Below are 20723 nucleotides of genomic sequence, written 5' to 3'. Positions count from 1 at the left end.
GATATAATTATGTATTGTATGCTTGTACTTTATGCTGCCATAAACAGATACTAGCGATATGCACAAAGGCCCCCCCGCTCTGATCGGGCTCTTGACTTACACTCGTACTCAAGTATTCTAAATCTGTTGTTAATGGTTTGACAAAGAGTTTATAAAACAACGTTGAAAGAAATATCAATTTAACCAAACCTAAGCCCAAACTATCCATATTGCGGACAAAATTTGAAAGCCAATAATGCTTTTAAAAAGAAATACAAGCATATTCTGCAAAAAGGAAAGCAAAAGCCCTTTGTACCTAGAAGTTGTTACCAATTACGTACCCAATATGTATAAACGTATCTAAAAATTACAAACTGCGAGATATCAATAATCGAGACTTGTTTATCACATATGATTAATTTGAAAATTCAAAGTGTATATAATGATTTATTAAGTCACCACACACCTTATTCTTTTTACTCATTTTGTATACACGTTTCAGTATTTATTTAGCAAAACCTTAAAATATATTGATATTATATGTAAGTCAAATAAAAGGAAGAACATAACGCTTATTACATATATACACATATATAAGGTTGTGTTTTTACCAAAAACAATAATCGGTCTGACTTGTTGGGAGGACTAATGGGTAAAGGGTAGATGATACAAACTAGGACAGAATAGCATCTAATGATTCGTCTAATGCTTCCTCCTCAACTGTGGGGCTTTTCGGAGGCGTCGGTTCCACTCGCAACTGCTCCATTTTTGTGTAGAATTTTGGGCACTTTTGAAGAACCTTGGAATATTCAGTGAATGTTTGGAAGGAGGCCCTTTGGAGCAGAGTGTCTCCCAAATGATTGGAGGCCAGTATTTTAGCCAAATTCTTGTAGTCCCGCTGCATTAGGCAATTCCGGGCCAGTCGTAGTTTTTCGTACGCAGTTGATCGTCTAACGCTGAAGTAAAACTCATAGCTGGCCGGAGGAGAACAAGATGGGTTTTGGTTCAGCCAAAAGCCATCTTCGGGACTGGTGGCGATTTCAAGCGTGCGTTTCAAGACGTTTGCGGGTATCCTTCTCGCTGGAAAATTCTCCCCCTTTATTTTACGTTTTGCATTTCTGAAAGGAGGCTCTTCCTCAGCTTTTGTTTTCATTTTATATGGGTTTATTAAGCTACACGTTTTTTGGAAAAGGAAGCAATGTATTTAATAGGTAAATATTACACGTTTTCTTTAATTGATAAATATTTACTTCCTAATTATTTTTGAGGAAAAAACAATGCGTCGTTCTAACAGCGATAGGCAATGTTAACCTGATTTACACCAGTATCGATAAGCAATGATATCGATTACAAGCAGCCAATCGATGTTTTGATTCGCCCGATATCGTACAAAGCAATATTTTCCGCATGCAACCAAAACCGAAATAGTAAAATGCTGGCTGTGTAATTGTACTTGCGAAGTTGTTTCGTTTTGAATAGTCTCCCAGGCTTCGAAGGAACCCAATTTGTCCACCAGGACACCGTTTGTCGGAAAAACCTACTTCGCAGCCGGAAAATTTACAGGTCTCTTCGCCTTGAGGTCGCGAGTTGCCAATTTGTTGTCGGCCCCAGTGCAAAAGTCGCAAAAATATTAGGAATATTCGCTGGTAATAATTTGAAGGGTAAGTATATAAAAACCAACTGCAAATTATCACCTTACAGGCAGATCCTGCAATGAATAACTGATTTTAAAGGTCAGGACTAAACAAAGCCGGTGCGACGGAAGCAGGCCAGGATTAGGCGCACAGGAGCGAAGTGGAGAGCCTGCTGGCAGCAGGGGCCCAAAGCTATGAGTGCGGCCAAGAAGTACAAGCCCATGGACACAACTGAGCTGCACGAGAACACAGAGAACATCGCCGCCTGCCTAAAGAAGGCCGAGAACGTTGCCCCCACCGCTGCCGCCGCCTCGAGCCTGGGCCGCAGTGCCTTCGCTGCCCAAAACATGAATTCTGCGTCCACCAACGGCGAGCGCCTGCCAAATTTCTCCAAGCTGGGCGGCAGCCATGGCGAGATCCGCACGCCTTCAACTACCTCAAATCTTCTAAATCGCATGGGGGCTATTCACAACAGCAAGCCCGGCGATGTCAAGAAGATAGTTATTAAGAATTTTAAGGGTAGGTCCTGTCTAGATCCAAACGGTTTTTACACTGCCTGAATAAACTTGCTTTTTTAGATAAGCCCACACTGCCCGATAACTACTCCAAGGACACGTACGTGAAGCTTGAAGAGGCCGTTATCGCCATCCAACTCTCCAAGCCCATTAAATATTCGCTGGAGGAGCTCTACCAGGCGGTAGTGAATATGTGCAGCCACAAGATGGATGCGCAATTATACGCGAAACTCAATGAGCTAACAGAGCAACACGTAAAGCGCAATATTAAGCTCAAGGAGCTTACCGGCGGCAGCATGGACAAACTGGTATGTTGCTGTTTAGATAAAAAATGCATTATGCAAGATAAATGAATCCTATTCTATTGCCTTTTAGATTTTGCTGGAAAAGATCAACCACTGGTGGCTCTCGTTCTGCCAACAAATGATCATGATTCGCAGCATATTCTTGTATATGGATCGAACTTATGTGCTGCAGAATTCGTCCATTCACTCGATTTGGGACATGGGGCTGGACCTTTTTCGCATCCATTTCGCCCAAAACAGCGTTGTCCAAAAGAGAACCGTCGACGGTATACTAACGCTTATTGAAAAAGAACGACAAGGCTCCACCGTGGACCGTGGTTTGCTGAAGAGTTTGGTTCGCATGTTATGCGACCTGCAGATCTACACCAGCTCCTTTGAGGAGAAGTTCCTCGATGCAACCAACCAATTGTATAAGGCTGAGAGTCAACGCAAGATGCAGGAAGTAGAGGTTCCCGAGTATTTACAGCATGTTAACAAGCGTTTGGCCGAAGAGAACGAGCGTTTGCGTCACTATCTAGACTCGAGCACCAAGTATGTACGCCAGCAAAAACTAAAAACATTTATTAATGTATTTCTCGCAGACATCCGCTGATTTACAATGTGGAAAAGGAGTTACTCGCTGAACACCTAACGTCAATATTGCAGAAGGGCTTAGATTCATTGTTGGAAGACAACAGACTGAGCGACCTCACGCTGTTGTACGGGCTGCTTAGTCGAGTCAAAAATGGAACATCTGAATTGTGCGGCAATTTCAACGGTTTCATTAAGGTATGTGTTTCTTCTAAATACTATAAATTATTAAATGAGTCTCTTTGTTTAACCATAGTGTAGCATAATAATAGATTGTATTAAAATGCCTATTTTCAGAAAAAGGGACGCACCATTGTCATTGATCCCGAAAAGGATAAGAGCATGGTCCAAGATTTGCTAGATTTCAAGGATAAAATGGATGTGATAGTTCGCACTTGCTTTGAGCACAATGAGAAATTCACAAACTCGTTGCGCGAAGCCTTTGAGTTCTTCATCAACCAACGTGCCAACAAGCCGGCTGAGCTCATTGGTAAGCCCGTCTATTACTTACTATTAATTGGAGTTGGATAAACCTTATTCTTCCATTAGCTAAATACGTGGATATGAAATTGCGGTCGGGCAACAAGGGAACCACAGATGAGGAGTTGGAAAAGACTCTAGATAAAATTATGGTTCTGTTTCGCTTTATACATGGAAAAGATGTCTTTGAAGCGTTTTACAAAAAGGTTGTGCCAATCCACTGTATATTATTGTGCATTAAGTAGTAACCAATATGTTTTTAGGACTTGGCCAAACGATTACTTGTGGGCAAATCGGCATCAGTGGACTCCGAAAAGAGTATGCTCTCCAAGCTTAAGCAGGAATGCGGTGGTGGTTTTACGTCCAAGCTGGAGGGCATGTTTAAGGACATGGAACTGAGTCGAGATATCAACCTTGCGTTCCGCGGACACGCATTGGGCAACAACCGCGATGTCCAAAACTTGGACTTGTGCGTCAGCATTCTGACCATGGGCTACTGGCCCACATATGCGCCTACAGAGGTCACAATGCCGCCACAGTTCATTAATCCGCAGCAGATTTTCAACAAGTTTTATCTGGAAAAGCATAGTGGGCGGAAGTTGCAGTGGCAGCCTACATTGGGAAATTGTATGCTGCGTGCTCAATTCGATGCGGTAACTAAAATAACTCATAATGTTTTTATGCGGTTGCAATGCTTACGTATGCTTCACAGGGTCCGAAAGAATTGTTGGTGTCGCTGTTTCAAGCGCTTGTGCTTCTATTGTTTAACGATAAGCCAGTTCTAAGCTACGAGGAGATATTGGCCGCCACCCTAATCGAGGATGGTGAGTTGCGCAGAACACTTCAGTCCCTGGCTTGTGGGCGCGCCCGCGTCATAACAAAATCACCGAAAGGGCGCGAAATTTTGGATGGCGATCAGTTCGATTTTAACAATGAGTTCACAAACAAATTGTTTAGAATCAAGATCAACCAAATACAGATGAAAGAAACAGTAAGTGCCTTTAATTTTAATGAAATATTCCAACACTTAATTATTTTCCTTTTCTATTAGAATGAGGAGCAAAAGGCGACCGAGGAGCGAGTATTTCAGGATCGCCAGTATCAAATTGATGCGGCTATTGTGCGCATTATGAAAATGCGGAAAACGTTGAGCCATAATCTTCTCATCACCGAGCTGTTTAACCAGCTTACCTTCCCTGTCAAGGTGGGTCCACTTATCCTCTTTATTTATAGTAGAAAGAAGCTAATAAGTTTGTTGGTATTATTCCAGCCCGCTGACCTAAAAAAGCGAATCGAGTCGCTCATCGACCGCGACTACATGGAGCGGGACAAGGATAATCAAAACCAATACAACTATGTGGCATAAATGCCCTCAAATTCTGTGTAACTTGTTCTATACCATACACATACATACTAGCAGTATAATGAAGTTTTTGGAGTGTCCTTTCGGCGATATGCAGAAAGTTTTTCAGCTGTAATTTTGTTTCTTTAACTAAATCGTTGAAAACTCCGCCAGCTAGCAGTGTACTTGCGACAGTTCTTTTTGTAAGTTACCTTATCACACAATAAATTAAGCGTTTAATTTAAAAGCCGAGTCCCTTGAAGTAGGTTATCGCTCCAGATAAGTCGATACCTCCGGCAATTCAAAAAAGTTTTCGAACTGAAAAAGAACTACGTGTTCAATAAACGTATTTATTGGACTAATTCTAACTTGTTTACTTTTAATTAATAATTCTCCTTCAATTAACAATAGAAGTGACATTTGCAGGCTAATTTTCTAAAGGAAGTATTAAAATAATTATAACTCGTACTAGTAGCTCTGTATGCAAAAGAGATACGCATAACTTAATAGTTTTTTATTTACCATAAATAAAAAAATTACGTGAAAATATAATGCACTTCGTGTTTCATTTGTAAAATATTACAAACTATACTGCCTTGAAAAATCAGCGTCGAGCTCTTTGATAAGCATTTAGCAAAAGAATATAATATATACAGTTGTTACACATAAAATTGGGAAATAATGTAGATTATATACAGATCAGAAATATATATTGCCACCGGTATTGGGTGCAGGGGCTCACTATATAAATGACATTGAAGATGCGTTAGGTATCACAAATTGCCTTGGTGTTATCCTCCTGTCATTCTTTCGTATGCAAATCAAAGCCGCCAACTTGCAAAGTTCTCAGTGGCTTTTGTAGATATTTTACAAAAATATTTGTAGTGTCTCCCGACAATAATACCATTTACGCCTCAACACTGTTGACGCTGTATTGTGAGCTGTCGTACTCGGACACGCTATCGGAGCCATAGCCCCCAAATCCTGCCACAGAGGGTCGGACACTGCTGGTCCTTACTCCATTATCTTTAAGCACATCGGGCACGTAAATGGGTGCCGGTCCGGCAATTTCCACAATGCTCGGGCGCCTCGTGGCAGCACACCGTTTAATTGGTGACATAAATGTGAACAAAGTCAAGGTGATAGCTAGGCTGATGATAAGCAGCAGAAACCGAGCCATTCCGTCATCGCCGCGGAAGAAGCATATCATGGCCATGACCAGCACCAGGATCACGACCGAGAACTTGGTCATCGTAACTGCCGTGGAGTGGATCTTACCACCCTTGCGAGATATCATGTTTGACGGACCGTAGGCAAAGTAGAGGTTGTGGCGATCCACGAAGTGTTTTAGGCAGATGTAGACCATGGCAAAGGGCATGATCAGTGGGCAGGCTACGCTATACACAATGGCTATGGTGAAAACGAGCGTTGTCCAAGCGTAGTGCGTTCCAAAAGGAAACTCGATTAGGATAGCCTTGCGAATGTACGGCGTCTCGGCCTTCGATTTCGCCTTTAGCAGTGACCAGATGTAGACAATCAGTTCCGGGAAGCGTAGCAGCTCCAACGCAGTACCTATAAACGCAGCCGTAATGATGTAGTTCACATAGAAGGAGCCGCGTTCAGGCAGGAAAATGCATTGCCAACGATCCGTCTGATTTGTGAATCCCCACTCTAGCAGCGCCTGTGCCGAGGTCAGTCCAAGGGAAGGCAGAATCATGATCATCATAAGCAGATAGCCAAAGCACTTCGTCATGATTGAGTAGTTCTGCTTGGAGCGCGTGTAGTGCCTCATCCACTTGTCCGAAATAGCAACAATCACGGGCATCAGTGCCGATAGGGTCCAAAGCATCAATGTGGGCAGGAAGTCGGCAACGAGCGGCGATATCTTACCCTCCGTTTCCTTTACCCATGGTCGACTGTTTAGAAGGCTTACCACCATGGCCGGCGTGGAAAGGAAGAAGAGGACAAGGAAGAGCACTGCATTCACGCAGAAGAATTTTAAGTACCAGTGACTCTTATTCACATTTAAGTTCTCCCAAAAGAGATCATCAGGCGACGGAGCGAACACCAAGTGCCATTGACGGTAGGTGCCCGGTGTAAAGTGCGTTACAATGTTCTGGGCCTCCTGCACAGTGGACACGGTAATAAACGCAATGTCCAGGGGCTCATTCATGGTGGAAGCACGCAGACGGGCAACATCGCCGGACAACTTGCGTTCCTCTCGCTGGTAATACTCGTAGGCGTTTTCCTTTTTGCAGGAACACATGTCTGGTTTGGCCTATAATAGACTGTGTGAAACAAATGCTCTACAACAATTTTGAAGGGTATGAACTTACCATAAGAGTATCCCTATTCCTATGCTGCTCGCAGTACAATCGTGCTTCGTGAACTCGCTCGAACTCCGCGTTTCTTACATAGAGTCGTGAAATGTTGTATGCTATGGACACATTCTCGATGGTGACATCCGGAAAGAGCTCCTGCATATAGTTTCGTACAACAGTCTTGTTACGATCGCTGGAGGATATGTTTGAAATCATAATGGTGCGGGTGGCTGCCTTCTTGAAGGCATTTCGTCCGGAAGCTCGCCGCATAATGAGCACTACCAGCGGAATGTACAGAATCGTGATAATCGTGTGCACCCACAACCAAGGCGAATCCGGCGATAGATTCGCCATTGTGGTGCGACCGAAGGCATTCACATCGTACGGATTTTCCTTGGGACCGTTTAGGAAGTTGACAGGCAGAATGATGACCAGGGAGACGATAGTAACCAATGCCATTACAGCCATTAGATGCTGCTGAAAAGATAGGTAGTGCACGGCATCCGGCCCAGTATGCAGCAGAATGGTCTCCTTGCGCAGTTTCAGCGTAACCTGTATCCAACCAAAAAAGCCCTCCTCCGGCTGGATGGGGGATAAGGGCGTGGAGTCGGCAATTCCTTGGGAGGTGGTACTTGGCCTTGGCGACACCTGCGTCGAAGTGCTCGGCTGGGGATCGAAAACACTGGTGGCTCGCGAGTAGAAAATCTCGGTCCAGCGCTTTTTACTGCCATTGCTGTTGACCAACGCCAGACGTCCAAAGTCACCTGCCTGGTGTCGCAGAGTCGTGAACAAAAGGATCAGGAGAACCCAAAAAATAGTGTTGAGTATTAGAGTTTCCGGAATGCCATTGTAGGCGGTGGTAAAGAACGAAGTGCGGTTGGCCACCGCTTGGCAGTAGGAAATGTTGCTGTATTCCGCCATGACCATGAATCACTAAAAAAAAAGAAACCAGAAGCTATAAGTAGTGTGTTTGAAGACACTGATAAGGCCTCGATAACAGCACAGCTGATCGGGTTTTCTCCAATGCAATTCCGTTTTGTTTGTATATGGATAAGTGCGTGGGAAAATCTAGACGCTTGATTCTAACACCGATTATCGGTTTCTCGCCTCCCAGACTGATTCATCTCTTTGGGGTCACTAGGGCAAAACAAACAATGTCCGCAGACCACAGATTCAGATGCTGGGCTGGAAGGCAATGCGCCCACAGATTAACCCAATTAAAACTAGCAGATACTGTATCTTCATTGACGAAGGCAGAATGTTATAAATCATGCGTCTTGGAAATGAGATAATGGGGGGATCAAACATGTTTTAGTGTTCGTGAGGCAATCTAGAAGGGGTTTGTTGTCCGTGGGGGGAAGAAGCACTACGTCATGTTAGTCCACCTCCACCACCTTTCTTTTGGCTTTGTTTCCGAAATGAATCATCGTTAATCTATTTTCGACTTGGTCTGTCGCGTGTCAAGTGTGCAAAATGCAATAAAAGAAACCCACTCGTGGCATTTACTTATTTAATTATTTTTCACTGGCTAAATGGCATTGTATTTGTGTGTTTCTGATTGTTATTTGCTTTCATTGCACTGCGATTACCAAACTTTCACCATAATACCTTCGCTGAATTGTATTATTCCCAGTGACTCGTTGTTCGTAGCTTCACATTAAACATAACCCATGAATATCCTCAATTGTTTTGATCAATAAAAGCCACTTTGTGTCGTAAAAAGTATATGGAATAATTGCCTTTCGCTCCTTAGCTGCATTTAGCTGGCAGTTATCGATAACTCACTGTTAAACATCGATTGGCAGGTATCATTAGAGGTAGTCGTGAATAGAAACCTTTTATTAATTATAAACTGTGTTGAATAATAAACAAAAATAATAAATAGGATTAAAGATTATATAAATATCTATTATTAATAAATATATTTGTTATTTTAATAGGATATATCGTGTTGAGAAAATACCATCACTAACACACATCACATTAAGGATCGTATACGATGCAGCCCTGTGCTTCCGTTTTTTAGAATTGTAATCGTTTTTTAGTTCTCCGCTGTCCTGTTCACATTACTATTTGGTATGTCAACTTGACTTTAAATTACAATTTTTAGTTCGTTTTAACGTTGCCTTTTACAGACAGGGAACATTTTGTTCAGACTTTTATAAGACTTGAACCGGCACTTGCCCACCAAATCATAACCATGCAACGTGCACCAACAAAGGAGTTAATCTTCAAGATCCAGCTGCTGTCCGGCAAAAATGTTCTCCTAGTGGAGAGTCCTGACTACGAGAGCGAGCTTTTTATGCCGCAAATCGTTGGGGGGCGAATCACCTTGCAGAACATTATACCAAATCGCAGGTGCTGTCCAGAGAGCAGGATGCTGTCGGATCCCGTGATGGGCGACATGGGCTCAGGAACCAGGATTGCTAAGAGCCCTCCACGGCGCTCCTTTGCCGCTGCCAATCCCCCAACCCCACTGGCCAAGAGCACACCGATGAATACTTCGTCTCTGAGATCTCGGGCTGGTAAGGAAAACGCCGTTCCGCAGCTTACGCCAGAGGGTTTGCGCTGCCGCCCCTTTCGGCTACCTTCACAGGGTGAGATGCCCATGTACGAATTGTCCTGCCAGGAGCGGGCACCTGGTAGCGTGGCATCCTCCAAGTCTATGGTGTCAGCTTACACAAATAATAGTCTCTCTCAGACTGAGATGACGTCGCCAGTGAATTTAAGCAAGAACGTCACCTATGTCCATGCTAACGAATCGGGCCGTAAAATATTTACGCCCTTAAGCATCTCTAAGACTAGAATCTCCCCGGTAGTCTTGCCAAATGAGACATACACCGAGCAGAACCCTCAAGCGATTGAAGTCGTCCACAACAAGAGTAAGCCGAAAGTGGCCGCCGTAAGGACATATTCTCGTAAAAAAGCGGGCACCGCCAGCAAAGCAAAGCCGACACCCGTGTGGTCTCCTCTTCAAAAGAGGAAAAAGAACTCGTCGGTATCATCCACCAAGGTGCCGTCTCCAACCATGAAGATGGAAGTGCGTAATCGCAAATTGATAGTTGACACCAAGAAGACGCTAGCTGCCCATGATCCTAGCAAATTGTCCTCGGGGCCTATTACAATGAAGAAAATCATAAGGAAGCAAGTGACGGGAAAGACACGAAAGCAATTTGAAGCCCTCAAAGTAACAGCCTTTGACTTATTAACCAATTTGTGTGTGGGCAATATTTCCGAGGATCTGGCCAAGCAATTCCAGAGAGCCTGTGCGAACAGGGTTTGCACTACCTTGCCCAATTACGCAGAGATCGCAGTTGTCCCACCGCTGGAAATGGATCGAGAGGTGACTGCGATGATTGCCAGGCAGAAGCGGTTGGAACGGGACAGCCAGAGACCAAGGACCGCAGTGGGTTAGAGGCTCATTTTTTTAATGATGATCTCGATGTATTTGTTATATCATTCAGACAGTAGTCCAAATGCATGTATGCTCTTGTCAACCCGATTAAACATATAATACTCTAAAAGTCATGCTTTGATCTCGATTTATGATTACAATACATATACCAAAAAGGAACACATTTTGTCTAGTTTTATATGTACAGTTCTACCTTAAGCTAGCCTAGGAGAGCCTATACTAACAGCGAATAAAAATATGACTTTGTACGACGGGACATCTTTGTGATTGGGCCACTTGGTTCCTAAGAGGTGCGGCACCGGAAGCAGGCCTTGAATGCCCTCTTGATCGCCCGAATGTTGTGAACGACCTGTTCCTGCAAAGAGAAAATGCCTTAGAAACGATATAGGGGGTATTTCTGTTTAATTTACCTGCATCAGATTGAAGCACATGGCAATCACGGCCATCCCGAGCAGCAGATATATGGCGCAGAGAATGAAGCTGACCTCCACCTTATCTTTGTCGGCGGTTATCTAACAAATGCAAAATTAGTTGAGCATTTTAGGTATCTTTTCAAAACGCTTTAAAGTGTGTGAATTAATAAAACAATAGTAATCCTTAATCAAAACCTTTTGTTTAGGAATGACAACTATTGAAACTTAACATTTATATGCGATTTCGAAAAAGCGCTGAAATAAAGTGAAAATCTATGAATATCCTTACCACACGATCGCCTGGCACCAGATCTCCAAATCCAATGCTGCTGAGCGATATGAGGCAGAAGTAGCTTCCATCCAGATAGTTCCAGTCCTCCCAACGACCGAAGAGCAGCGCACCCCAGAGGATATACCTGTAATTATGAGGTGCCCTTAGAAGTTCGTAATTGGCCAAAGGAGGATGAGACTTCCATACCCGACCATAACGAAGACGCACACAGTGACTGGCACTGTAATCTCATCCGTGCTGCCTCGTATTTCGCGCTCGATATCCGAGTCGGACTCGGTGTACGGAATATCCATGAGGCTGGAACTCTGTCGGGAACTCCTGGTGTATTCACTACTGCTGCTGTTGGATGAGGTGTTACTGCTGGTGCTAGTGTAGCTGCTGCTTCCCCGGGCATTCTCCATGTCGTGCATCTGGAGCTGCAGTCAGATACCCAAAATCAGTGAATCTAAATCATTTTTAAAAGTGTTGTGTATTTTCAACCCACCGCTCTGGCCAACTGGCGCATCTTTCGTCTCTCGCGAATTATCCGGCGCTTGGCCACGCCGGGGCAGATGCGGCACAAGCACACCTTTGAGTAAATCCACTTAAAGGACTTGGCCAGGACGTCGCCTATGTTGGACAGGTAAAGCAGGAACAGCGGCATGCCAATTATTGCATACAGAATGGTCACCAGCTTTCCCCACTCAGAGTGCGGTGTAATGTTCCCGTATCCGATCGTCGTGATCACCGTTAGAGAGTAGAGAAAGGCTCCGGAGAAGCTCCACTGCTCCACGTCGGGTCCCTTGAGCTGCTTCTTCACTATGGCCCTCTGATAATCCAGAAGTACATCGTTGACCCTGCCGCGATTACGTTGGGTTTAGGGTACTCAAAAACCAAATATGTAGCTTTGTTTGGGAACACATGGACGACTTACCGTCTCCTGTAGGCGTGGTGGTCGAAGAAGCTGATGTTCTCCGCCGTCAGCTCCCATATGCGGCTGAGGCATTCGCCGCTAAAGTTCCGGGCTATGAAGCGGTGCGGTTTCTCCGACTTGAGCCGCTCGTACTCGAATATCTCGATGCTCTGGAATATGAACGCTCCGCCGATAATATAAAATGTGACCAGTAGAATGATGCCCACGTTGCTGAACATGAAAGCCGTGAAGTGGCGGCAGTGGTCCTTGAAGCGCTCGAAGGCCGGCTTCTCCTTCCGGCGAAAGGAGCTGCGTCGGGAGGACATCTCTTCTCGGTTCGTTTCCGTTTTGGTCTTAATTCCGGTTCCGTCTGGCCTTCCACTGGCGAGCGGCTGGACATGCTCGGGTCTGGTCAAGCACTCGCATTGATGACGTCTGAAGGGATTTCCGGCTACCTATCGCTGAAAATATACACGATTAGTTTACCGAATCGCCAGTTCAGAGTGGTAAATAAACAAGTTGCTACATTATCAAAGTGTTTGGCGGCATAAATCTTCTTAAATAAAATGTATGCGTTGAATTTTCTTTGTGTGTGGGTGGTTTATTTTCATGGTTTGGGATTATCGTGAATTATACGATCTCAAGATCGCAAAAAAGGCATATCAATTCCTGCTGGAATATTTATGTACATGCTTAATATAAATTTAAAACTACATTTTAAACCATCTTTTCATTTTTATAAAACCCAATTCACCATTTTATATATAAATTGACATATTGACAAATTGTTGTGTGAATAAATAAGCTTACAAATCCCACTCGAAAATATATACTTTTTGCCATTAACATAATTGATTATATTTTATTTTCCCTAACTTGCGCTGTTTAGTTGTTGAAAATTCTGAAACTGCATGTAACTCATGCGAGGTGACGGTTTTCGCGCATTTTTGAGGGCATCGAATATTTCGACTAGCAGCATGAATGGGTTTTTTTATTTTTAATACAGTGTTTTCTATGCTCTCTAATGAACAGCCAACATGAACATGAATTATTGGACTACGATCTTGGCAGCTGGCCTATGGAACAGTCACATCATCTCGTCTCATCGCGACTCATCTCTTCCCATTCCCACGGATCGGTTGTGTGTGGTATTTCAAATTTCTCGCGTGGCCGGAGGATGACACTCGTCTAGATTCTAGAATTGATGGCGTAGCCGTGGCGTCAAATTAGAAAGTTTCTAACGATCCAATGCGGCGTCTGCGGTTGCCAAACGCAGCGTTGTTGTTTGTTTTCCGTCTTTTTTAGGGTTTTATTTAGTGGGTGTGAAATACGAGTTCATTGGGGATTATTTTTATAAACTTCTGTTTTGGACGGGGCCGACAGTCATTCGCTTGATTTGTGGCTGCCGAAATTCCGCGGATCCACGTATCTGGATGGCCTTGGAATCCACCTTCCCATCTGCCTATCTGCCCACCTAACACACCTCATTCGCTTGCCCAGCATATTGGGGATATCTGGCAGACATACATATGTATATAATTATTGATTTGCTCAATCTCGCACGCACTCTGCCAGCAGGCATAAATTAAATTCGATTTGCAATTGATGTCTGCCTTGCTTATACATAATTAAAAAACACAAGCACAAAACAAATAGAAACTAAAAACTGAGGCCCACCAGCCTGTGTTTGCAATGAAAATACACAAAACTAAGGTAGGAAAACACATTAGTGGATCAAGCTTTTCACAGGGATAGACCGCAGAGGGTCTGACATAAAAAACATGCCCTGCTGTTTATGTTTTGGATGCAATTAAGCCACGAGAGGGACAGACACGGTGATTCTGGCCAAGACCGAGCGCATTTTGTGGCCGACACTTAAAATGCACTTCGGGCGAGTTGGCCGGGATATTTTTGGCCAGCGGCAATAAAGCCATTTTCCGTTTGGACGTACACTCATTAGCTCGAAATGCCTGTTTCGCCTAGCATAGAAATTTTCAATTATAATTGCTCTGAAAATTTCCAAGACGTCCTAACTCGAATCCGCAGATTACCGAAAAGATCAAAGCAGAAGGCGCAGGAAACGGCCGGCCAATGCTAATGTAATGTGTTTAGATCTTTCTCAGAAAGCGAATCCATGGGCAACAAAAAGAGATATTGAATTTTCAATATAGGTTCTGTAAAGTATGTTTATTTACTAAGTGTTCCAATATTTTGCTCGGCCACTTGAGTTGCCTTTTAGTTAGAAACTAAGTTGCGTCATATCTCTCGGATTCTGTTTTCGGGCCAGATATGACTGCAGTGATTGGAAGCACACTTCCCTGCTACGTTTTCATGGACTAGCCAAGTCGTCAGCCAATCTGTGGTGTCAGTTGTCAGTCACTGTTCATACCAAGACCTGGTACCCTGACCAAGTACTTTGCCAGGCAGATCCTTCGGCCAACCCACTTGCACAATTAATTCTGAGCGCTTATAATTTGCAACGCCAAGGCGAAAATGGAAAGCAGAATTGCTTAAATCTGACAGACAGCCCCAGAATGTTAAGTGTCAGCGGCTACACGAGAGGAGATTTTCAAATTTAATTACGGTGAAAATACGGCGACAATGGCGGGGCAAAAAGGTGTCCGGCACGGAAAAAAGAAATAACGGCGACGACATCATCACCGTCTCCACACATTGATGACCAGCAGTCCAATTGACATGACATCGGAGCAGAAAATGTGCGTTTTGAAAACTAATTTTCGAGCATTGACCGCAAATTGGGAAAATTGGTTGCGTATCCGGTTGCTTTTCTTTGCTTGTGACGACGGAAAAAATTAGTTTTTAAAATACTAATCCGTTTTTTACCTGGACGAAGCCATACAAAGAAAGTCGCGACTATACGAACACAGTTTTTGAAAATGTTCTCAATTAATTGTCGTACAGATCGCAGTAGATTATTTTAATATTTCTTTAGATTTTTTGAAAACCAAGTCTCTGGAATAGTGTGGGATTTAGCTACAAATATGCAAATGAATGGTCAATTTTAAAACTAGGTATATAAACGCAACCCTAATATAATATTTATATTTTTCTAAGCAGCACCATATTTTATTCTCTACTCTTCACATTGATTAATATTTTAAAAGGATTTTAAAGCTAATTGATTTGTTTTTGGTAAATTGTTTAGCGATTTTTACGGTGGGATTGCATTAGTAGTATCCATTTTGTGTTAATTGTAAAGGATCACGAACCTGATTATCGTTTCGGTTTGTTTCGCTGCTGAAGGTGATGCTACTGATGCTACTGATGCTACTGATGCTCCTCGCCAGATGCTCCCCCGTGACGTCATGAGCGGCGGACGGGTGGCTGTTGTTCTCGTTGTTGTTGGAGCTGCGAACGCTCCGTTTATTTTAGCAGCTGATGTATTTGCGAGCTATGCATGTGGAATATTATTTATGTTTGCGCGCTCTGTATATTATTTTATCAGTGTTATTCAACGCGCGCCAAGGAATGCCTTCTACCAGCTACTTTAGAGATTTCGATTTTCCCGAGAGTTATCCGATCCCGATTCCGGCTGATCTGCACAGAACAACTTCTTCGTTTGCTTCGCGTGCCTTGTTTATTTATAACCGAACCACACTTCACCTCACTTCATTTGACCACAGCCATCTCTGCCCGTATCCCGATGCCGAATGCGATTATGGAGCAAGTGCCTCATCCGCCGGTCGTGCGTGCTGCTCGACGTTCCGCTGCCCACTGAGACCCGTACTCGCACCCGTATTTATAGACGGCCATATTGACGCGCTACCTGTGACGTCGCTGCGCTGTTGGATTCCGAATGGTGATCTCTTGGCGATCTTTCGGAAAGAGAGGAATCCCTCACTAAGGTGGCTGGTCGCACCGACTTCCTAATGCCCTATATTTATCACTAGGCTGAGTTTGCGTGGGATTTCAGTACTGATAATGCTAGCCATATTGTGTAAAATATTATGTGAAATATTAAAAAAAAATGTATTTATTGCATTTCTATATTGTATATTGTGGTTTCGTAAAATGAGTACTTAGATTTTTTCAATTGTATGAGATAAATAAAAGTTTTTTTTTAATATAACTAACACCTTTTTTTTGGATAACAGGACACAATTTTGTTCATTTGCTGGTTCGAAGCATTTTAAGCTTTTGATTACAAAACGAAAATTTCGCTCACAATGATTACAAAGTATTCAACTTACAAAGAAATCTTTATTTGAATGAGATCCTACTAGCATACATACATATATGTATATTTTAAAATTATAGAAAAATTCACCAGTCAAAGAGTCGTGCCTGATCACTCGCAGATTGACCCTACTTTATCTTGGACTTGAAGCCGTTCTCCATGAGCAACGCGACATCCTTGGTATCGCGGTTTCTCGTCTCGGGAAGATATCGGTAGGTTAATAAGAACCCATATGTACAAAAGACCACACATATTAGGAATACAAATGGTCCAATCGACTCGTTTAGGGTGGGGAAGATCATGCTAAGGACGAAGTTGCCAAGCCAGTTGAAGAAGCTTCCAAAGGCCATCGCCGAGGGCCGTGATGCCGTCTCAAAGATTTCTGTGGGATCGAAAGATATGAGCAATACTCCGGTTACCACCGCGGATTTCAACCTGAGCCAATAAAGTAGGGAATAGGCCCCAGACCCATGTTGAATGTGATGAGGTACAGCGTCAGAAAGACGATGCTGGCGAATGAGAACTCACGTATGGTTAACTATGGGCGGATAAAAAGGAAATCGTATCATAGTATGAAAACCCAAAGGGCAGCTAAATGATATCACCATTAGTTTTAGGCCAACGACAAGTAGGGTCAGGAAGATGGCAGTGAAGAGGCAGGAGATCGTCATCATAAGGCGTCTGTTGAAGCTTCTCATTAACCACGGTCCCAGGAGGGCGGATATGAAGTTCAGAAGTCCCAAGGCGAAGTTGAGCCACATGGCCACTGCTGCAGTGAATCCGGATTGTGTGAAGATCTCTATGGAGTAAAACCATATCTGTCAAATTGAAAATGTTCTGTTAGTATCTGTCGTTATGGATTATATATTTGTATTCAATGTAGCCCACCGCACTAATGCCGCTCATCTGCTGGACAAAGTGGAAGGAGCAAACGATGATCAGCGGCATCTTGAGCCTGCTATTACACAGCACCTCCTTCGTGGTGACCCCCTGACCCTGAGCTTCGGAGGTGACCTCGATCTCCGCCATCTCCGCGTTCACACGTCCCTCATCCCGCCGCAGACGCATCAGCGTGACCCTGGCCTTCTCCCTCCGGCCCTGGGACATCAGGAAGCGCGGACTCTCGGGGAACCAGAAGATGGGCGCCAGTCCGATCAATACGAAAATGGCGGATCCGGACAGCGCGTAGGGCCACAGTTTCTCCGTGCCGAGAAGGAAATCAAAGCTAAAGACCTGGCCCAAAACAATGCCGCCGGTTATCCCGATGCAAGTAAAGACTCCTACGCTGCCACTTAGCTCTGACGGAGCCAACTCCACCAAGTACATGGGCTGCGTGGCGTAGATCAGAGCGGCAGCCAGTCCAGCGATCAGTCGCCCCAGCAGCAGCATCTCGATGGAGTTGGCCATTCGGCAGAAGAGCTGGCAGATGCAGGACACCAACAAGAGCAATCCACTGAGCGTCAGAATTCCTCGACGGCCTAGTCGGGCACTAAAGATCGGTGCAAACGGAGCGCCGAGCATACCACCTATCAAGAATATGGAGACCACGGCCGACATCATTATGGTCACCTGGGAGTCGCCCAGCCGCGATGAGTACCGCGTTAGAGCCGATTCCACTATCCACGACCTGATGAACTAGAGGTGCCTTTCAGTTGGGGCTATTTTGCACATCTTCTCGGTTTACTCACGGCATACGGAGCATTCACCACGCCGAAGGCATACCCAACGGGAATGACGGTGCCCACGGTGATGCTCACACATATGAGCATCAAAAGGCACGTCCAGCCCTGTTTTCCCTCGGCCATTCCGGAATTTATGGTAGTGTATTGCTTTGTAATGATTTAACCAAAATGATGACAGCTTGGCCCAGCAAATTACTAAAGCATACTTTAGGGCTATTTAATGAAGCGAGATCAGAGAGACCAAGATCTCAAGGGCTACAATTCTGGGTCACCAAGAGTGGCTTTGGATGCCTCATCGAAATTATTGATCAAGGCTCAGAATGACTTGGAAATCAACTAAACTACTATTTACTACGAACTAAACAACTTTCTATCAGGAGTTCATCTTCTACATTAGAAATCAGAATTATATAGAAACCATATTTATTAAATGGATATCTTTTGAAAAAGAGGTGGAAGCAGTTTTTGATGAACTTCCAGCTTGTGCTATTTTCTGTGTAAAGGTACATGTCACGTCAGTTCCGTTTGGAGGAAAACCCATGGCTCATAAGCTGCTTGACATCCTTCGGCTCCCGGCCACGTGTCTCTGGCAGGTAACGCCAGGTGAGCAGAAGGCAGTAGAGGCACACGCACATACACGGAATGAAGGCAAAGGAGCTCCAGACACTCTGCAGCAAGGGAAAACACATGCCCACGAGGAAGTTTCCGATCCACGAGAAAAGACTGCCCATTGACATGGCCACAGGACGAGGTGAATCCTCGAGGAGCTCTATTCAAAATGTAAAATAAATTATAAATTGCAAATGTTGTCTTTGATATGCTCTACAAACCTGAGCCTATGAAGTAAGCGATTGGGCCTAGTCCCAGCTGGAAACCCAGGATAAATGTTAGAATGAAGGCGGCACAAAAGTAGGTGAGAACCGTGCTCTCTGATCTCTCCAAGAAGAATAGCCCCAAGGACATGGCAAGCAGGGCCAGAGCACACATGGAGCAGGAAATCATCATCAGAGGACGACGCGAAAACCTGCGAATTAGAAGTGGTCCCAGAAGGGAGGTGCAAAGATTGAAGCCTCCGATTCCCAGATTTAACCAAATGGCTGCCCCGTCGGAGAAACCAGCATTAGTTAAAATGGAGAGCGAGTAGAAGAATATCTGCGATAAAACCAGAAATTAACACAAAATGCAATATGAGAAATATGTGTTGTGTTACTCACGGCATTGATACCACTAAGTTGTTGGGTGGCCTGGAAGGAACAGACTAGCAGGAGTGGTAGCCACAGCTCCCTATTCCTTAATACCGAGCACAAAGAACTAGCTTCGGAGCTGGACTTGGCTTCGAAAGTGGCCTTCATTTCAAGCAGTTCCTGATGCACTTCCTCCTCTGCATTTCTTCCACGCAAACGGAACAGAGCTTTCTCACTGGCGGCCGAATCCCGCTTGTGCAAGTAGAGCCATCGCGGACTTTCCGGAAACCACCAAAGAAGCAGCAGCGATGCTACAACGAATAGGCAGTAGAAGCTCAAGGCATAGGGCCACAGCCGTTCGCTCCCCAACAAGTGGGAAAGAGTGACCACCTGGGCGAGCAGGATACCACCAGTTACACCAATGCAAGTAAACACTCCGACGCTGCCACTGAGCTCCGATGGAGCGGACTCCAGCAGATACATGGGCTGAGCGGTAAAGATCAGAGCGGAGGCGATGCCGCCTAGGAAGCGGCCAGTCATAATCATTTCCAGGGATTTGGCAGCACGACACCAGGTGAACAGGATGCCGGAAACAACGAGAAGGATGCTACTGATCACGAGGCATCCCTTACTGAAAGGAAAACAGGACTTAATTATTATAAAGAAAACCTTTGAATTGAATGAAAAATTGGCACGTCGACTACTTTTCTATTAGCAGCATTACAGACTTTCACAAACACTTTGTAAATTATGGAAGGAATCCAATCACAATATGGTATGAAGGCCTTACCGGCCGTATTTATCGCTAAGCACAGCGCTGAAGCAAGATCCGCAGATGCCTCCAATCAGGTAGATGGACACAATGCTGGTCCATAGGATATCTAGTTGGCCGGCAGTGACAATGGTGTCGTATTCGGTCGCCAGTATGTCCTGGCACCACTTCTTAATAATCTCGGCCGGTGCATTGAGAACCCCGAAGAAATAGCCTACTGGAATGGTGGTGCCCAGCGTCACGGTCAGACAGATGAGCATAAGAAGTGGGGTCCAGCCATTGACTTTTGGCGGAGTCACGTGCTGTAAGGAAGACAGAGATTTACATGATTAGCACTGTGCGATAAGCGCAAACGAAAGACTTAAGCAACAAACTCGTCCCGAATGAGAAAGTTTAGAGAAGAGGTTTTAAATCACCATTACAACAACCATGGCGATGAAACGATTCTGGCACCGCAAAAGCCAAACCGAAAGTGACTCGCATCCGACGGTTCACTCAGTGCCATTCGACAGATTGTTGAGTCATCCACGCCGCTTGTATATCAATCACATAAACACATCTTCACTTCGGTTGCCCCGGACTTGGAATACATTTACAGCATATAACCAGCCATAGATAAATTCAGCGTTTTGTCTTACGAATACTTGTTTTCTTATCATTAGACGGGGGCGTTTGTTTGCTCCAACTACTTCCCGGCCATATATGTCAATAGTTAAATACTCTCACGAA

At 44.4% G+C, this 20723-nt stretch overlaps 7 protein-coding genes across 9 annotated transcripts; 2 read left to right on the top strand and 5 right to left on the bottom strand.

Annotated features, from left to right (window-relative positions):
- Window positions 1–25: 25 nt before the first annotated feature.
- LOC120443939 lies at window positions 26–1317 on the bottom strand. The gene is made up of 2 exons (XM_039623390.2): window positions 1230–1317; window positions 26–1151 (listed from the first exon to the last, which is right to left on the bottom strand). The coding sequence occupies exon 2, from the start codon at window positions 1130–1132 to the stop codon at window positions 653–655; it is 480 nt and encodes a 159-aa protein (XP_039479324.1). The 5' UTR covers window positions 1133–1151; window positions 1230–1317; the 3' UTR covers window positions 26–652.
- A 45-nt stretch (window positions 1318–1362) lies between these two features.
- On the top strand, window positions 1363–5187 carry LOC120443886 (cullin-4A). Its single transcript, XM_039623308.2, has 11 exons — window positions 1363–1640; window positions 1713–2132; window positions 2192–2436; window positions 2504–2964; window positions 3015–3201; window positions 3301–3493; window positions 3553–3689; window positions 3747–4136; window positions 4196–4474; window positions 4535–4687; window positions 4754–5187. Exons 2-11 carry the CDS (start codon window positions 1808–1810, stop codon window positions 4847–4849), a joined length of 2466 nt encoding a protein of 821 aa, XP_039479242.1. The 5' UTR covers window positions 1363–1640; window positions 1713–1807; the 3' UTR covers window positions 4850–5187.
- A 137-nt stretch (window positions 5188–5324) lies between these two features.
- On the bottom strand, window positions 5325–8916 carry LOC120443897 (calcium permeable stress-gated cation channel 1). Its single transcript, XM_039623328.1, has 3 exons — window positions 8755–8916; window positions 7162–8079; window positions 5325–7103 (listed from the first exon to the last, which is right to left on the bottom strand). Exons 2-3 carry the CDS (start codon window positions 8071–8073, stop codon window positions 5733–5735), a joined length of 2283 nt encoding a protein of 760 aa, XP_039479262.1. The 5' UTR covers window positions 8074–8079; window positions 8755–8916; the 3' UTR covers window positions 5325–5732.
- A 182-nt stretch (window positions 8917–9098) lies between these two features.
- On the top strand, window positions 9099–10670 carry LOC120443680. Its single transcript, XM_044006888.1, has 2 exons — window positions 9099–9222; window positions 9282–10670. Exon 2 carries the CDS (start codon window positions 9347–9349, stop codon window positions 10559–10561), a length of 1215 nt encoding a protein of 404 aa, XP_043862823.1. The 5' UTR covers window positions 9099–9222; window positions 9282–9346; the 3' UTR covers window positions 10562–10670.
- A 114-nt stretch (window positions 10671–10784) lies between these two features.
- LOC120457986 (potassium channel subfamily K member 16) lies at window positions 10785–15907 on the bottom strand. The gene is made up of 7 exons (XM_039645481.2): window positions 15389–15907; window positions 12180–12619; window positions 11751–12102; window positions 11453–11682; window positions 11264–11390; window positions 10972–11073; window positions 10785–10916 (listed from the first exon to the last, which is right to left on the bottom strand). Exons 2-7 carry the CDS (start codon window positions 12482–12484, stop codon window positions 10845–10847), a joined length of 1188 nt encoding a protein of 395 aa, XP_039501415.1. The 5' UTR covers window positions 12485–12619; window positions 15389–15907; the 3' UTR covers window positions 10785–10844.
- A 524-nt stretch (window positions 15908–16431) lies between these two features.
- LOC120451985 (solute carrier family 2, facilitated glucose transporter member 1) lies at window positions 16432–18187 on the bottom strand. 2 transcript variants are annotated; one of them, XM_044006398.1, is made up of 6 exons: window positions 18045–18187; window positions 17245–17991; window positions 16962–17174; window positions 16792–16894; window positions 16685–16738; window positions 16509–16626 (listed from the first exon to the last, which is right to left on the bottom strand). In XM_044006398.1, exons 1-6 carry the CDS (start codon window positions 18159–18161, stop codon window positions 16610–16612), a joined length of 1251 nt encoding a protein of 416 aa, XP_043862333.1. In that variant the 5' UTR covers window positions 18162–18187; the 3' UTR covers window positions 16509–16609. The 2 variants fall into 2 exon arrangements, with proteins under 2 accessions (XP_039491950.1, XP_043862333.1); XM_039636016.2 differs by having other exon boundaries at window positions 16432–16738.
- Window positions 18188–18495: 308 nt separating this feature from the next.
- On the bottom strand, window positions 18496–20707 carry LOC120451389 (solute carrier family 2, facilitated glucose transporter member 5). 2 transcript variants are annotated; one of them, XM_044006404.1, is made up of 5 exons: window positions 20417–20707; window positions 20013–20296; window positions 19253–19853; window positions 18869–19190; window positions 18496–18807 (listed from the first exon to the last, which is right to left on the bottom strand). In XM_044006404.1, the coding sequence occupies exons 1-5, from the start codon at window positions 20423–20425 to the stop codon at window positions 18554–18556; spliced, it is 1470 nt and encodes a 489-aa protein (XP_043862339.1). In that variant the 5' UTR covers window positions 20426–20707; the 3' UTR covers window positions 18496–18553. The 2 variants fall into 2 exon arrangements, with proteins under 2 accessions (XP_043862339.1, XP_039490990.1); XM_039635056.2 differs by having other exon boundaries at window positions 20411–20702.
- Window positions 20708–20723: the final 16 nt, after the last annotated feature.

This window comes from Drosophila santomea, chromosome 2L (genome assembly GCF_016746245.2).
Source record: "Drosophila santomea strain STO CAGO 1482 chromosome 2L, Prin_Dsan_1.1, whole genome shotgun sequence".
Lineage (NCBI taxonomy): Eukaryota > Metazoa > Arthropoda > Insecta > Diptera > Drosophilidae > Drosophila > Drosophila santomea.
Note: the sequence above shows the minus strand (reverse complement) of the source record. Positions and strands in the feature narration are given on the sequence as shown.